General features: G+C 47.1%; 1 protein-coding gene across 1 annotated transcript in view; it reads right to left on the bottom strand.

The window, feature by feature from the left end:
* Positions 1 to 17,432, bottom strand: part of Dnah8 (dynein axonemal heavy chain 8) — a 242,096-nt gene that overhangs the window by 136,247 nt on the left and 88,417 nt on the right. Inside the window, 12 exon segments of the mRNA XM_050139863.1 lie at positions 345 to 506; positions 2,618 to 2,752; positions 3,225 to 3,332; positions 3,418 to 3,504; positions 4,740 to 4,927; positions 6,670 to 6,848; positions 7,890 to 8,062; positions 10,139 to 10,363; positions 12,283 to 12,444; positions 13,198 to 13,302; positions 14,812 to 14,914; positions 16,186 to 16,349. Of these exon segments, the coding sequence (XP_049995820.1) occupies positions 345 to 506; positions 2,618 to 2,752; positions 3,225 to 3,332; positions 3,418 to 3,504; positions 4,740 to 4,927; positions 6,670 to 6,848; positions 7,890 to 8,062; positions 10,139 to 10,363; positions 12,283 to 12,444; positions 13,198 to 13,302; positions 14,812 to 14,914; positions 16,186 to 16,349 (1,791 nt within the window).

Below are 17,432 nucleotides of genomic sequence, written 5' to 3'. Positions count from 1 at the left end.
ACACACACACACACACACACACACACGAGCAACCCTGAGGTATCTGCTCCCAGTAACACCACCAAGAGTGAATGCAAGAAGCCAGCTGGGCTGTCGCCTCCTGCCCCAGCTCTTCTCAGATTCCGGTTACCATCGACCTTCTCATGAGGGCTAAGTACCAGCTAGACTACGTGACTGCCGGGTTCCATCAAGACAGGACAAATGCATTCCTTCTAAAGCCAAACACAGCCCCCTGAGGAGTCTTCTCGTGATGATGGCTATCCGGCATTGGTTCAGCGTTGACCCTTACACAGAGTCAGTACCAGGGGGTGAGATATGTCATTGTGAGCTCCAAAGGCCCTTACCTGCACTAACTTGAGGTTCCAGGGCGGGTGGTTAATCAGACCTTCTAGGTTGACCTGGTTGCTCACGGCAGCCTGCAGTTCCACGTAGGTGCTGCTGTCCAGCTGTAACCCCGGAAACAGGTCGTTGATCAAGCTGAGGAACAGGGGCTCGTCTTCATCAACCTAAGATGGCATTGACACAAATGTAGCCAGTCAACAATCATTCCTTAGCTGAGTAGGGTGTGTGCGTGGTCCTCACCACTTTATTCCCAGAGGATCGTTTCTTAACTCCTAGGCAGGCTGGCACTCTCCCCTTGGCATGCTCGACGCCACCGCTAAACCAACACCTATGGCGCTCAAAATACCTAGGCATCCCACAATCCAGCCTTGATCCGTGTTTCATCTTGTTATTTTATCTGCCCCTCACAGGCTCATATTCATGGTAACCTTAAAGCAGGCTATTTATAGTCCCACCACCATGGAAACAGGGTATTGATAGCCCACTTACAGTAGGAAACAGCCCCTATCCTCAGGGACTTCATCCAGCAGCTGCCGGACACTCCATCTGAGAGTGTCCTGCCTTTGTTTTCAAGGACTGGGTTTGAGCACGCCGACTCCCACTCTTGGTTTGCCGTGTCTTTAAGACACAGATCGCCCAGTTCCCAACTTCCAGCCCCTTCTCACGTTCTTCTATCCTCTGAAGCCCCCCCCCCCCCCCGGAATGACTTTTGTGTTGTTTTAAGATTTATTCTTATTTATGTGCCTATATCTGTATGTGGGCATTTGCACCTGCGTGCAGGGACCCACAGAGGGCAGGAGAGGGTGGAGGACACCCTGGAGCAAGAGTTACACCCAACATGGGTGCTAGAAACTGAACTCAGATCCTCTGGAAGAGCAGCAAGTGTGCTTAACCACTGAGCACCACACACACACACACACACACACACACACACACACACACGCATACACTGATGCTTTCTCGGTTGTGAAAGTTCCAAGCATAAGGAACAGAGGGCCTGGCACGGGAAAGTTAGCTGACTATGATCATGAATGAGATGAGCCCTCACGCCTCTCCGAGGTGCCCCACCCAAATTACGACAGTAGGTCAACCTGTCACAGGGATGCTGAGAGGACCTAACAGAAAAGCACACCTGAAGGTGTGCAAAAAGCCATGACCTCTCCAGAGGGTCTTGGTTAGCTCAGACCCTAGAAAGCAAACTTCCTGCAGCCGCTCCTTCTCACCCATACACGGGCTTCACCTATGGCACGGCACGTAGCACAGAAGCTCGATCTGGCTGTCACCAGAGCAAACATGAAAAAAAGTGAGGTCACGCCTCTAATTTCCACATGCACACCTGACGCTGTTTATTTGGAAATTAAGAAATTGATGTTTAGGACTGGAGAGACAGCTCAGCAGTTAAAAGAGCTCGCTGCTCTTCCAGAGAACCTGAGTTGGTTCCCAGCACCCTCATCACCCAGCTCACAACTGTCCATAACTCCAGCTCCAGGGCATCTGACATCCTCTTCTGGACCCGATAGGCAGACATCCACAGAGACACACATACGTGCACTTACACTGATACAGAGAGACACATGCACACACACACACACACACACACACACGGTGGGGGGGGGAGATGGGCTAGGGAGATACACAGTGGGCAAAGGCACTTGCTGCCAAGCTTGACAACCTCAGCTCAATCGCTGGGCCCCAGACGGTAGAAGAAAACCGACTCCCAAAAGTTGTCATCTGACGCCTCATGATGTGTCGCTCCATACAAGCACTTGCACACATGCACCCGCATACATGCATGTGTGCATACACACAAACAATAGGTGGCAGGAGAGGTGGCTCATTGATTAAGAGCACTTGTTGTTCTTGCAGAGGGCCACATCTACCCTAGTTGTGCAGAGTGGGTCACAACTACCTAGAACTCCAGTTCCTCCAAGGACACTGTGCATGCATGGTACATATATAAACATATATTCAGGCAAAAACCTCATATATATATATATGTGTTTATATATATAAACATAATTAAAATTCAAAAAGAATTTTAAAGGAAACTGGATTGAAAATCTGGAACAGAAGCCCTCTCTGACGGCTTGGTTTACTACACACAACCGACAAGGGGAGGCACTTTCATTGGGTGCTGGTTAGACACACCAACTATCTTCGTGACAATTGCATTCAGAGCGCAACATGTAAAGCTCCCTTGCCAGGTGAGCAGAAAGAAACAGGTCAGGGTCTTGAGAGAGAGAGAGAGAGAGAGAGAGATATCAGGGATATTTACCAATTTGGAAAGGTTCATGTCTCTTAGTCCTCTCATGACCGTACTTAATTCGCTGTCCTCTGGCCGGGCTCTTTTCTGAGACCCAAGGGTCCTCAGCACAGACAGGATATTTCTCAGTCCAAAGTCATAGTGGACCTAGGATGGGGAAAGGGAGAACAAGGAAACTTCAGTGGGAACTTCCAAGTGCAGGCTCACCCTGTACAGACATTCTGCGGGCACTGCGGAGCCGCCATGCTGCCAAGTGTTGGGAGCGCAATTCTTCTCCCTCTACTTAGAGTAAAAAAGGAATCGGTTCATCGGAGAAAGCAAGGTCACAGGGCAGGATTCTAACCTACGTCTCTTTTCAGAGTAAGACAGCTAGATGCAGTCTGAGAGACAAACAATAGATTTCAAATGCCTAGCCTCTTGCTGAGGACCCAAGTTCAGTTCCCGGGACCCACAGCTGGCATCTTCCAAACACTTGCAGCTCTAGCTCAGAAGGATCTGCTGCCCTCTTCTGGTCTCTGTGGGTACCAACACTTACATGCACATACCCACACACACATACACATAGGTTCAAACAAAAACTTAAATTCCTTACTGACGAAAACAATAAATATGCTGTTACCTGCTTAGTAAGTTGCTCTTCGCAGAGTTTATAGAGAACATAAAACTTCTGCGCCAAGATAACGTTTTCAAGAAAACCACAGCTTGCAAGTTTAACTCGCATAATGATCTGCAGATGGACACAGTGAGGCGTTTTACTTTACTGGGAGAAAGAGCAAACCACATAGATTATCCACGTAAGCCCTGACGCATACCTGCCTGTCGGGAACCATCATTGCAACTGTTCTGAACTGGATTTTTAGGTTTTCTGGCAGCTCCTGGCGCCCAGCATATCCAGGGTTCTAAGAGTTAAAATAGATTTAACTTTCAATTATTGGTTCAATTTTTATTTCTTGGATATAAATACATTTCAGGCCCCTAATTCAGATTTTAAGGCAGTGCACAGGAATATTAAATATATGGAATAGTCTCACTTTCTCAAAAATGTGGACTGGACCATCCATATTTAATAGCATTTCATATCATACCTTTTTTAATATATCCATTTTTCAATTCGTTATTAAAGCTATACACAGTTTTTCAAAAAAAAATCAAGCATCTGTGTGTGTCTGCTAGTTTAAAATATAGAAGAGGGAAAAACAGAGCTGAAGACATAGACCTGAGCAATTATGATCTAAAGTATGATATTAGAAGAGAGGGGCTGGAGGGGTGACTGGGCAGTTAAGGGCACCGGCCGCTCTTGGAAACCCAGGTCCAGCTCCCATCACCCACGTGGTAGCTCACAACCATCTGTAATGGTACCAGTTACGGTGAGAGGCACTGTTTCAAGAGGTGATTAACACAGAAAGACTCCACAGGCCCATACACATGGGAGCATGTGCAAGCACACACAGCGTGTACCTGCACACATAGCACACTCACAGCTAACTTCTCTTACAGGCTCAACCACAAGACCTTTACCCAGAGGCTCTTGCATCTCTAGGGTGCGACAAGGGGCATGTGTGGGCTGTCAGCCTCACTTCCTTCTCCTGCCTGTATAACAACACCCACCCGCTAGGCCCCCTTGAAGGTGGATGCAGTTGACCCCATGAACCTGTGCGTGTCCCTCCTGGGTGGAAACTCTAGGCCAAAGCATGGTTATTCATTTTCTCTTTGCCGTCCCACAGTGACGGAGACAGTGACCCTCTGATGGGCCGAATACACATAGCCGAGCCCACCCCAGTCAACCCATACAGACAGGAGCCACTGAGGAGGAAAGTTATCTTCGTGGTTTTAAGAAACACACATCTGTAAGAGCTGCTCTTGTAGAACGCTGGGGTTCAGTTCCCAGCACCCACATCAGACATCTCATGACTACCTGCAGACTTCAGCTCCAGGGTATCTGACGCCCTCTTCTGGCCTCCGTAGGTTCTACACTCACATGCACACACCCACACATCGGCACACATAATTAATTTGAAATAAGCCTTTTTTAAAAAAACGAGAGTGAGTCCATGACTCTTGGTTAATTTATCCTGTAATACACAGGCTAATCTATTTATATCTGCAACAATTAACAATTTTCCCACGTTCTCACCATTGTCAGGAAGATTCCAAATTCCGGATTCAAATCCACACAATCACCATCTGAGAAAATGAACTGCTTTTTCCTCTCTTTCCTCGCCGTCAAAACTATGTAAATTTGTTGGGCCGCCACAGATAAGACAGGCAATTCAATTCTGTTAAACTCATCAAAACAGCCCCAGGAACCCGACTGCGCAAGACCTGGCAGGAGAAATGGTTGATTTGCAAAGTTTCCCTGTGCGAGGCACCTTCTTGAGAGCCATTGGGTCTGCCAAGGGCTCCCCCGAAATTATGCCTAAACACAATGTATGTGCCGCTTCACATTGGGCTGTTTAGGAAGGCGCGTTTCATCCTTGCGACGGGAGATGTTTAATTATTTCCATACCGTCACCAAACACAGGGAACTCAGTGCCGTGCCCAAGGGAAAGTGTGACAGCGATGTTGTAGGCAGGGGTCCTAGGAGGTGGTAAATCAGACCCTGCCTGTGAGGACCACGGCCTTCAATTAGGATGGAGAGGAATGGTTCTCCAGGCTCTGGGGGAAACGGCAGAATATGGGATGCCTCTCAGCAGGTCTGATCTCTCCGTGTTCTTTTATTACAGAGCGAGAGGAATGTCAGGTTGCTGGATGAGATGGCCAGAGGGGTTTTATGTATTTCTTACAAAGCCAAGCACAAAAGCAGGCCCGGAGACCGTGAGCACTGTTCCTTCCCGACTCTCTAAGGACGGTCGCCTTTATCACCAGCAGCTGTACGAAATGCTTTATTTCTTCCGCCATTTGCCCAGCCTTCTGCTCTCGCCCTTGGGGACGCCCATTCTAAGGATGCTGGGATGTTTAGACCCCTAACGTTTTTCTGTCAAACCTCCCATGTCCTCATCTTTTTGTAACTCAAGACAGAGTAAATTGTGGCTTCGTTCTCCTTGTGTCTCAATTGTTATTTTTTTCCCTAACAGCCTGGTTTCTTCAGTCGTCTAAAGAGTATAAAGATCTCAATTGTCTCCAAAGCTATTAATTTCACTGAGTTTATTGAGTTTTCTTCTGCTTCCTCTTTAATTCAGCTTAGCAGTCTTTATGCACTCTCTCCTCTGTGTGTGTGTGTGTGTGTGTGTGTGTGTGTGTTTTCTTCTTTGAGATGAGGTCTCCTGCAGCCCAGATTGGCCTTGAACTCCTGACCCTCCTACCTGTGGAGCGCTGGGATTATTTATACACAACCACAGGCTGCTCATCTGGTAGGTACTGAGGATGGAGCTCAGGGCTTCATGTGCACTAGGCAACGCCTCTATCATCTCAAGCCTGGAGACTCCTTATCATCCTGGACACCCCTCTAGGCTCTTCTGGTCCTGTTGAGCCAATGGTTTTGACTACACTATTGTCTTAACGCAGAAGCAAACTCCTGTTTGAGACGCCTGCCTCTGGTGCCTTGGAGGAAGGGATGGGAGATGCAGGACAGCTCCCCCAACCCTTGCAGGGGCCCCATCCGGGATGTCCTCTGGCAGGACTCCTATTTCAGAGAGCTGAGTTACACCAAGTCGGACTGAGCGCTGACACCAATGTGTCCTTGGAGGTGTTTTTCCTCAGTGTTAGCAGAAATCACCTCTTTGTAACTGTGCTTTTAAAAAAAAAACAACAAAAACCTTCCATTTCAGTGGGCTTTAGCCCAGCAATGAGAAGTTGCATGTACCAATCTGCTAGGAAGACTGGCTCTCCTCCACTACTGTGTGACTGTTAGAAATTGATTCTGTCTTCAGATTCCAATACACATTCAGTGTACGCAACATAACACGATCAGCAGCATCGAGCCACGCTGAATTTATGCTAACCCGTCACTTTTAATCCAGAGTGCCGTACGATATAAAGCCTAATGATGACAGTGTCATTTAACATTTATATCAAAAACACCAAAGGGCAATGAAAAATGAACTCACCAAAACTGAGATACTTACCTTTGAAAATCCTTCCCAGGCCCCGGAAGTCCATCTGATCCGAGCAGTTGAACACAACCACGTACTTCCCCAGACACCTGCCCATGTCTTTGGTGGTTTCCGTTTTGCCTGTCCCTGCGGGTCCTGCTGGAGCCCCGCCCATGTTCATTCCCAACGCCTGAGCCAGCGTGATGTAGCACCTGAAACCCAGGGAAGAACCTGTCCGGCACAGAGCTTGGACGGCCCACGCGAAGCAGGCAACCAGACAGAGCGGGATGGGAGAAAGCAAGAGGAAGCTGAACACACGGAACGGTCCCGCTGTAATTTTACCTGGAAGCGGACTCCATCGACACGCAGCAGTAAATCCGCAGACACGTACTGCGTGGTGCTTTCTGCGTGTGGCCAACTGAACTGAGGGTGCGGGGGTGTGAAGGTGGAAAAGATTCGCACCCTACCGGGCGACTGCACCCATCACTGACTGAGACAGACTCGGCCAAGAAACTTTAAATTCAGTTTCCACATCTGAGAAACCGAGAGACTGGCAGACTATGGCGCTGCACTCCTGCAAGACTCAGAAGGCAGAGGCAGGGGCATCGCTGCCAGTTTAAGACCAGTCCAGGACACACAGCGAATCCCATGCCAGCCAGGACTACATCATGAGATTTTTATCTCAACAAAAACAAAACAGGCAGAGTGTGATAATTTCCTTTCTTTAATCTTAGCACCCTGGAAGCAGAGGCAGGGGGATCGCAGTGAGTTCCAGGTCATTCAAGTCTACATAAGTGTCAGGTCAGTCGTGGTAAACAGCGAGGCCCTGTCTCAAAAATAAATAAATAAAAGAAAAAAAGAACAAAATCCAACAAAAACTGCAAACCCAGCAGACTACACTGAACGCTACCAAAGGTGCTTTCCTTTTTTTGCAATGTTATTAACTTCCTTTATGGCTTCAGGGCATTTTTCCCCTCTCACAACCTCTCAAAATCATTATTAAATTACTCAAAGCAAACATTCAATCCTGATTTTATTCTTTCGTCTGTTTCTACTTCATAAAACATTAATGCATGTGTCCGTGTAAGCCACAATGAGGGTTATTTCAATGTTAGGCTGCATCTGATGGCCCAGCACAGACCCAAGATGGCGGCAACATGGGTTTATGAATATTTCAGTGTGGATTTCTTTTCAATGTAGTTTAAGCATGCCATTGAATTACCAAGTATAGCCGCGAGCGCCGGGGTTCCTACCTGTCTGTTAACGGGGTGATCACGAGGCGGTCCGTGCAGCCGAGAAACTCGTTCTGGTAGATGAAATCCACATCTGTGATGGACACCACGGTCTGTTCCAAGTCTTCCTTGAAATAAAACCTGCTCTGCTTCAGCCACTCGAAGTCGGTGACTGACTTGATGTGCATTTTCACCTGGAAAACCCAAAGCACGAACAGTGGCAAACGGACTGCAGTGGCCTGGAAGCTCAGCACGGGGGTGGTTGTGAGCCACGCGCGAGTAAGCCGGCAAGTCTCCAGGTAACAGGATGTATTGCCAGCCTTCTTGTGCCGGCACCACACTGGGTGAGCACAGGGAGATACGGGGTCTGCTTTCTGGAGCTTACCACAACACGGAAGAGTGGGGCAAAGCCAAGAAATTTCAATGAACTACAAAGCATACTGCTAAAGAAAGTCAAGGGAGATGGTCCGGCAGTTAAGAGCACTCGCTCCTCTTTGCCCAGATTCAGTTCCCAGCACCAGCACAGCGGCTCCAGTTCCGGGGTTCTGACTCCCTCTTCTGGCCGACATGGGCACTGCATGCACACGGTGCTCGCCTGCACGTGATGTGATGGACTAGCTTCCTGCTCCTGCCACCATGCTGGGCCCTCGCTGTCTTCACAGACTCTAACCATGAGCCGAAATCAACCCTGCCACCCTCAGGCCACACTTAGCCATGGTATTTTATCACAGCCACAGAGCAGCAAGCAGCACAGAGCTAAGCAGAGGCACAGCAGGTGGTCCTGTCTTCCGCTTCCCGGCTGTGGACTCATGTGACCAGCTACCTCGAGCTGTTCCCTCCCTAGAGATGCTTTCCTGTCAAGTTCCACTGGATGCTAAGGACTAGACAACGGCCATCCACATTCACCAAGGCTTGCTCCCACTCAACCTGAAGTTCTCCTTTCTCAGCTGCCCTGACTAAACTGTGTCATGCACTTGGGCATTTGTTTAGGAGAGCAATTAATTCCTAACAAACTAATTGGTTCCAGACTTTTGAAACTAGTACCTGTAAAAAGCAACTTTATATCCTCCATCACCACTCGTGTGTCCTGTCGCCTGTATCCTGTCTTTCCTTGGCTAATCATACTTTTCCTCGGACTCTTCTCAGTGTTATCCTGTACTAAAAGTTAACTGTTGCTCTGGTTTCAATTATGACAGTGTCTTGTTGTGTGTGTGTGTGTGTGTGTGTGTGTGTGTGTGTTAGATAAATCCATTAAAAAAAAACGTAATTGGGGCGCTGGAGAGACGACTCAGAGGTTAAAAGCACTGGCTGCTCTTCCAGAGGTCCTGAGTTCAATTCCCAGCAACCACACGGTGGCTCACAACCATCTATAATGAGATCTGGTGCCCTCTTCTGGCCAGCAGGCATACATGCAGGCAGAACATCGGATACATAATAAATAAATAAATAAATCTTTTAAAAAAATAAAACATAATTGACAGTCAAAAATTAAGCCCTGAGTGAATCTCCATGGCTTCGGAATGGTCTTTCTACCTCTACAGAAAGAAGCACAGGTAAAGGCACTGCGTTTGGCACTGGGCAATATTTCTTTGAGTGGTTTCCTTAACTGAGCTGTGTGATTTTTTTGTTTGTGACTTTAGGTCTGCATGGTGGTACACGCCTTTCATCCCAGCACTCAGGAGGCTGAGTCAGAGGGATGTGTGAGTTTGAAGCCAGCCTGGTCTACAGAGCGAGTCCCAGGCATCTAAGGAAACACAGCGAGACCCTATCTCAAAAACATGTGTGCGTTCATTTCAACAAAGTGGGTTTTTTTCCCAAAATATTTATTTATTATGTATGCAATATTCTGTCTGTGTATATGCCTGCAGGCCAGAAGAGGGCACCAGACCCCTTTACAGATGGTTGTGAGCCACCATGTGGTTGCTGGGAATTGAACTCAAGACCTTTGGAAGAGCAGGCAATGCTCTTAACCTCTGAGCCATCTCTCCAGACCCTCAACAAAGTGTTTAAAAAAAAAAAAAACAACAGAAAAAGGAACAAAACAAAAAAAATCAGAAACCAAATTTTTCTGAAGAATAATAAATGAAAACACACGCACGTTGTTTGAAGCCGCCAGGGCACCTACTCAGCGAAGACATTTATGAAAGGGACACGCGAGGAACTAGAGCGCACGCCAGTTCATCATTCCGGATAACATCCAAGCGCTCACTGCTAGCTACTAGACTAAATCACTTTGACAAGGCAGGGGCGGGTGGGCGGGGATACTTTACCAAGTCATCAAAAATGTCTCTCTGGTGTACGTGGATGGTGATCAAAGTCTCAAACTTCACTCTGTCAAACTTGCTCAGGTCGTGCGTCGTCTGACTGATGAGAGTATTCAGAATATCCAGAAATTTCTGGTTGGTAATTTGCATGATTTTCCTGTCGTCCTTCGCGTTGTTTAAAGCCTCCTCTGAGTCATGCGTCCACAGCATCTGAACGCCCAGAAGCCCAACCTGCAGGCGCACGGGGACAGCGTGTGTGCAGCTTGTTCCGGCTGCCGCTATTCGCATGCAGCAAACGGGATTGGTTGTTTTAAGCATTAAGTAAAAATTCTATTTGTGTGTGTGTGCGCATGCATGCACACACACACACACATACATAAAACATTCTAGGAGGAAATGGGATAAAATATAGCCATCATTTCCAAGTGGCATAAAAATAAGTAATTTTTATCCCTATTTTGTAGTTTTCAAATTTTCCCAGATTTTCATAGCAATGTTCCACTGTGTTCATAATCTTTTAAAGTAGGTTCTAAGAGACAGCAGAGACGGGGTATTTGGCAATTTTTTTAAATTAACTTGATAGCAGGCAGATTTCATCTACTTGGGAAAAAAATGCTTTAAAGGAATAACGCTGGAAGGAACCCGGGAAGGCACGCAGCGTTTCCATTACGTGCAATTCCTCCACGCTCTGAACTGCGGCTCACGCTCCTCCGAATGCTAATTCCCAGCCCGAGAGAGCCTCGAGAATACAGAGTGGCCCGTGCTTCCCAAGGAGAGAAAATGTCACCTTAACCCTAAGAAGCCCATTTTTTTCCAGCTTACCAAGGAAAACTTGCCTTTAATCTTTATCAAGAGCATTAAATATCACCAAGGCAACTGAAAAACAGAGCTGCAGCACTCAAATCAGCTCTGCGGTGGAGGCTGCTCCTTGCCTGTGCGTATACAGGTTGAATAATTAATGTCCAATCATCTCTAGCTGTCTCCAAAGGGTGCTCATTAATTCAGGAACTAATTGGAGTTCAGCTGGGGCAGGAAACAGAGTTAGGACAGAACTCTGTTGTTTATTTTTCCCTTTGGGAATCTCTTCTAGCTTGTGCTACTTAAGAAGAGACTGGAAACCACTTCTCATTTGTCCTGGGTGAAATCTTAACGGGAGTGACAGTTCTTTATTCCCTACACTGGGGTTTACCGGTACTTGGCACATCACGGGGAGCTTATAAGAGACATAGGCCAGAACCGTCGCCAAGAACACCCATTCCCTCCCTGACAAGGCGGGATGCATGCCAGGAAAATGTGTGGTCAGTTCCCCTAGGCGTTCCATATCCATATCCCTATCCTCTACCATCCTTAAGGCTGCGACCGTTGTGGAATAATCTTTTGGTGCGCTGTGAAGACAGGTCACTCTGGTTGGTTCAATAAAAGGCTGAATGGCCAACAGCGAGGCAGGATTTGAGGGGCAGAGAGGAGGCTGGGAAGAATGGGGGAGTCGTGAGTAGACACAGGAATGCAGAGCAGGCAGCATGGGCTTTACAAAGACTAAAAGATATGGGTTAATTTAAGTTATAAGAGCTAGTTAGAAACAAGCCCAAGCTATCAGCCCAGCTCTCATAATTAATAAGAAGTCTCTGTGTCATTACTGGGGAGCCAGTGGTCCTGACGAAAAAGTCCAATTACATCCTTCACATTGTGCTGATCCCCAATCATACAATTATTTTTTTCTTGTTAATTCACAATTGTAATTTTGCTTCTGTCAGGAATCTCAATGTAAATGTCTGATACGCAACTCCCCCAAAGGGGTTGCAACCCACAGTTTGAGAACCACTGATCTATAAGATGAAATTTTCCATTTGCTGTTTGAGTCTTGGCATCTGTCCTTAAGAATGAGAGGCTGGGTGAGATGACACACGCCTTTAACCCCAGCACTCAGGAGGCAGAGGCAGGCGGATCTCTGTGAGTTCCAGGTCAGCCTGGTCTACAGAGCGAGTTCCGGGACAGTCAAAGCTACACAGAGAAACCCTGTTGGGGGGATAGGGGGCGTCATGGTACAGAACGGGGTAAACTTGAGGTGGAACCACAGCAGCCCCCACCCATCAGGCTCAGCACAGCCCCCCTTGATTTCCACATCTTCTCATCATTAGTGTGGCCCTCACCTGTGCCGGGAAGTGGTGGAGGAAAGGCAGCAGCAGAAATCCCGAATCGCTGATTTGATAGAAGGCAGACCGGATTATATTATGCAATGACGACATCTGGACTTTTAACAAGTCCAGAAGCCAAATCTCTACGGGACCTTTGGCCATAACTGGAGTATCCAGCTAAAAAGAAATAATAAATATGTAACAAATATTCATATGGTATTTTTATAAACTGTCACACTTGATAAATCCTAGTACTGCAACACAGAATAAACTCTCCTATAGTTCACATCAAATACTTATTGGTTAACTTTGCGTGAGCACTGCGTGCCTGTGTGTGCATATGTGGGTTTAAATGAATGCACCCATGCATGTAGAGTGGCCCCAGCTTTAGATTTTTGTGTTTTATTTCTATTTCTCTCTCACCCATGTGCAGGTGTGTGTACGCAAACACGCGTGCGCATACACGCACACGCACGCACTACAGGCATGTGGGCGCCCAAGGAGGCCAGAAGAGGGTGTTGGGTCTTCTGGAACTGGAGTTATAGGCGGTTATAATCCACCTGATATGGGTGCTGGGTACCCAGCTCAGACGCTCTGAAGGACAGCCAACACTCAACCACTGAGCCATCTCTCCAGCTCTCTGGGCAAATATTGAAAGCATGGGGGGAAGAAATTAAAAATATAACTAGAAGAGACCATGCAGATCACGTAGTCTAAAGGCTGTTATTGCTGATAAAGCTAGTCTCAGAGAAGTTAACTGACTCACCCATACTAATTTATAATAAAACCAGAGCTATAGAATTAGAGCCCAAGGTTACCCGCCCTAGTCCTCCATATCTGTTCTTCTGCATAAGCCAATTGCATTCTCCTCAACCTACATGGTCAAGGAAATCCTAGCAACAACTTTTTTTTTTAAAAGAAATAAATTACCATGATTTTTTCTCCTTCTCTTGATATAACAGCCATCATTCGATCGTAGTCTTTGGAATGAAATGTCACCTCGTTTATGTTGTCAGACACTGCAGGGAGATGCGGCTGAAAGAGACATGAGGCAGAGCCAAAACATCACACATGGGGCCAAACACATAAGCGACTGAGATGCCTCTTAAAGCCTTAGCAGAGGCTGGAGGGGCAGCTCAACAGCTAAGAGCATTTCCTGTCATTCCACAGGACTCAAGACCAGTTCCCAGCATCCATACTGGGCAGCTCTCAACTGCCTGTAACTCCAGCTCCAGGGGCTCTGGCGCCCTCCTCTGAGCTCCGTAGCTACTGCACCCATATGTACATATACATACACAAAATTATAAACAAGATCATTTTTAAAGCATAAAACCTTGGCTTTTTTTGTCTTCACGAAACACAAGAGAATCTATTTTCTTAGCTCAAAAATGAAAATAAAATGGTAATTTAAAAAAAACAGCAATAGAGACCACCACAACGCTTGATTAACTTAAAGGCGCATGGTTTGCTGAAAACAGTTAGGTTAGCTTAGAACTCACTATGTAGTCCAGCCTGGATCCTGAACTCTGCTCCTCTTGCCTCAGCCTCCCGAGTTCTGGGTAAAGGTGTATACCACGACAACCAATGGTGGCCCACTTCTTAAAATCCTATGACATTGTCCCCAAGTCCAGCAAATGTCGCTTCTTAGACTCCAGACCGGCTCAGTGAGCATCCCTTTGTGCTCTCCAGATGGAGACTGAACCATACCATCCCAGCCTGCTTCCCTGCCAGGCACAGGTCCCTCCCTCTCACTTTCTCTCTCGACTGTCTTCTCTTTTCACAAATCTTACAGTTAAGGAAACTGAGACCTTGGTGGTTAGTGAACGGGGAGTGTGTGAGGCCAATTGGCTCTAAGACCATACAATACAGGGTGTTTTATCATCATACTTTGTATGTGTGTGCAGATGTGTATTCATGTGTATTCATGTGTGCTGTAGCGGGTGCTCAGAACATTACATGCCATCCTCAGGTACTAACTTTCCTTGTATGGTGAAACAGGTCCTGGAATTCACTGAGTCAGCTAGGCTAGCTAGCCAGCGAACCCTAGGCATCTGCCCATTTCTGCCTCCACGGTGCTGGTATTAGAAGAATACACCATTGTTCCCAGAACTTTCTTTTAACATAGGTTCTGGGAATTGAACTTGGGTCCTCATGTCTTTACGGCAAGCCACTTCACCAGCTGAACCATCCTCCCAGCTGAACCATCCTCCCAGCTGTACCATCCTCCCAGCTGTACCATCCTCCCAGCTGTACCATCCTCCCAGCTGTACCATCCTCCCAGCTGTACCATCCTCCCAGCTGTACCATCCTCCCAGCTGTACCATCCTCCCAGCTGAACCATCCTCCCAGCTGTACCATCCTCCCAGCTGAACCATCCTCCCAGCTGTACCATCCTCCCAGCTGAACCATCCTCCCAGCTGTACCATCGGGATTTTTGGTTCTCATCCTTCTTGCCTTGCACTGTCAGGACACCAACTCTATCTCTGTTCCTGATTACAAATCCCATGGACAAAGCGGCTTAACCCCAGGATGTTTGGGTCATACCTGTATGGTGTGGGAGTCACTGGCCTGTCCGAGGATTTCCAGCAGAACCGGGTCAGAGACAAAGAAGAATCTCGGAAACAGCAATCGCTTCTTCTCCAAATACCTTCAAACAGTCAAGAGCATCTTACCGAATGATTCCTTTGGTTTGAATTTATTTACTTTTATTTCCTGTGCATTGGTGTTTTGCCTGTATGTATGTGAGGGTGTCAGATCCTACCTGGAACTGGAGTTATAGACAGTTGTGACCTGACAAGTGAGTGCTGGGAATTGGACCTGGGTCCTCTGGAAGAGCAGCCAATGCTCTTAACCACTGAGCCGTCTCTACAGCTCCCCTTTGTTTGTTTGTTGTGGCCAATCAGAGAAAAGCAAACACCAACAGACATTTCCCATAGGCCTCTGGGATATGTGGTGAGAACCAGAGTCTAGCAGGGAAGGCGCTTGGGGGGAACAGAGGATTTCAAAACAATAGAGGGAAGGAGCAAGGCCACCTCTATCATCTGTCACAGTCTTTTCTCTAGTTGGGAGCCCTCCCATGAACCTTTGTTAGAGTACTGGGGGCATTCATAGCTTAAATTTGGGATTTATTGTCTCCAACCCAGGACATTCTGAGGATGAAACGGAGGCCACCTATCCGTGAGGCTAGAGCAGAGGGCAAACCTGGCCAAACCAGGATATGTCATAACCATACTCTAAACAGAAACCGAGAATGAACTCTGCTTTAATTTTTAAAGCTTCCAGAAGTGTCTTTGGGGGGAAAAAGCACCCATACACTTGTTGGGCACACCTCTACTCCAAGCCCAAAGTGGGTTCAATCTAATCCCCTAAAAGAGAAGTCTACATACCCTGGAATCTGTAAACTAGACTTTATTTCAAAGAGGGTCTCTGAGGGTATATTGAATTTAAACATCTTTCCTTAAAAGAGAATTGCTTGTGTTTCAATGTATGTCCCCTGATCCCGAGAAACAACGTCCTATACCCAGTACACTCGATAACAAGTGCCCTCAGAAGAGAAACAGAAGAAATGAAGGCCACTGAAGACACAGGCATCAGGGTTGTAACACCAGCCTCAGAAGCCCCAGGGCTACTACAGCTCCATCACAAGCTCCCGGGAGGCTGACACCTTGATTCCACACCTCTGGCTGACAGACCTGGGACTGAACTAACTAACGTCTGGTGCTTCAAGCCATCAGTGAGTGGTGACTGGCACAACCGTCCTGGGAAGCTAACGTGATGCCTTCGCCCACCCCTTCCACATTGTCCTTACTGGAAATCGAAGGTAGGGGAATTTAGGTTCCTGTTTCCCGTTGAGCCATCCCTAGAAAAACCTGAAATGCAGACAGAACTAGCGGCTTGGGAGGAAGCACGCTGTCTCACCCGGTGAGGGACTTCTGACAGACCTCCAACTGCTCGTGTAAGTGGGGCAAAAGCTGCCCCATGGTCTCATCCCCGACGCAGCAGCTGATCACGTTGGGGTTCTCGTGAGCTCGCTGCATTATTTTGACCCACGACTTGTCAATATTCTGGAAACGTTTGGCTTCCTAAAAGCAAATCCGTAGTTGGGTAAAGATTAGCATCTAGATAATTGAAAAGAGCAAGCGCTTCACTTCCTAATTCCTTCCAGTCCTTCAAACCCAGCCTGTGTTCATCTCGGGCTACATCATTGAGACAAAAAGGAAAAAAAATTTTTTCTTTTCTTTTCTTGGTCTGAATTCGTTCTGAAGAACGAGACCCAAACCTGCAAAGCCGCTTATTAAAATGCCGCCTGATCACGACGGGGTTTATCACTTATTTGTTTCCTTGCATTTAATATAGTTTTGAAGTGCCACATGATTAACTCGCAGAGCTATCAACTTAAAGTTCAAATCCAGTCTTTCGGCACCCCAGGTGTTTTGGTTTGATGAGCAGACTGAAGTGGCAGCGGAGATAATTTGATCTCAGAGTCCTTGGAATAATCACAGCCCCACAGTACCTCAGGGAGAAGGGAAGGAGGAGGGACCACGGGAACCACAAAACAAAGCTTCATTTGCATACTTGCAAATAAATATTTCCTTGGTCCTGTGGATGATATTAAGTTTTTCGTCCAGTTGCAAAAATGCCTCTGGAAACTGGCATAATTTCGTCTCTTTTTAAAATGCTATTTCCTAATTTAAAAAAACAACAGACTTTAACATTAGGTTTCTACAACAAAATTGTGTTGCAAAGAGAAATGAGCTGTTTCCATGCTTTTTATCCTGGATTTATAATCTGCATAGATCCTGTCTATTTAGGATGAGGAGGCTGAATTGTAAAAGAGGGAAAGTTACCTTAAGAGTAAACTCTTCGTTACAGACAGCCTACAGCTGGCTTTGAGCTCACCATACATCCAAGGATGACCTGGATTTCCCGTCCTCCTGCCTTCACCTCCTCCATGCTGGGACTGCAGCTATGCAGCAGCATGCATGGTTGATGTGCTCCTGGGGATTGAACCCAGAGCCTCACGAGTGCTTGGCAAACACTGCGCCAGCAGAACCACCACCCCAGTCTGTTTAGAGGCTTCGCACGGAGGCGCCTCACCACGCATTTCCAAACCGGGTCTTCCTTCACACTGTTGACTCCTGGCCTGCTGGTCGTGGGTTTACTAA

Source organism: Alexandromys fortis, unplaced genomic scaffold (genome assembly GCF_014885135.2).
Source record: "Alexandromys fortis isolate MF-2015 unplaced genomic scaffold, M_Fortis_MF-2015_v1.1 scaffold_9, whole genome shotgun sequence".
In the NCBI taxonomy this organism is placed as follows: Eukaryota; Metazoa; Chordata; class Mammalia; order Rodentia; family Cricetidae; genus Alexandromys; species Alexandromys fortis.
Note: the sequence above shows the minus strand (reverse complement) of the source record. Positions and strands in the feature narration are given on the sequence as shown.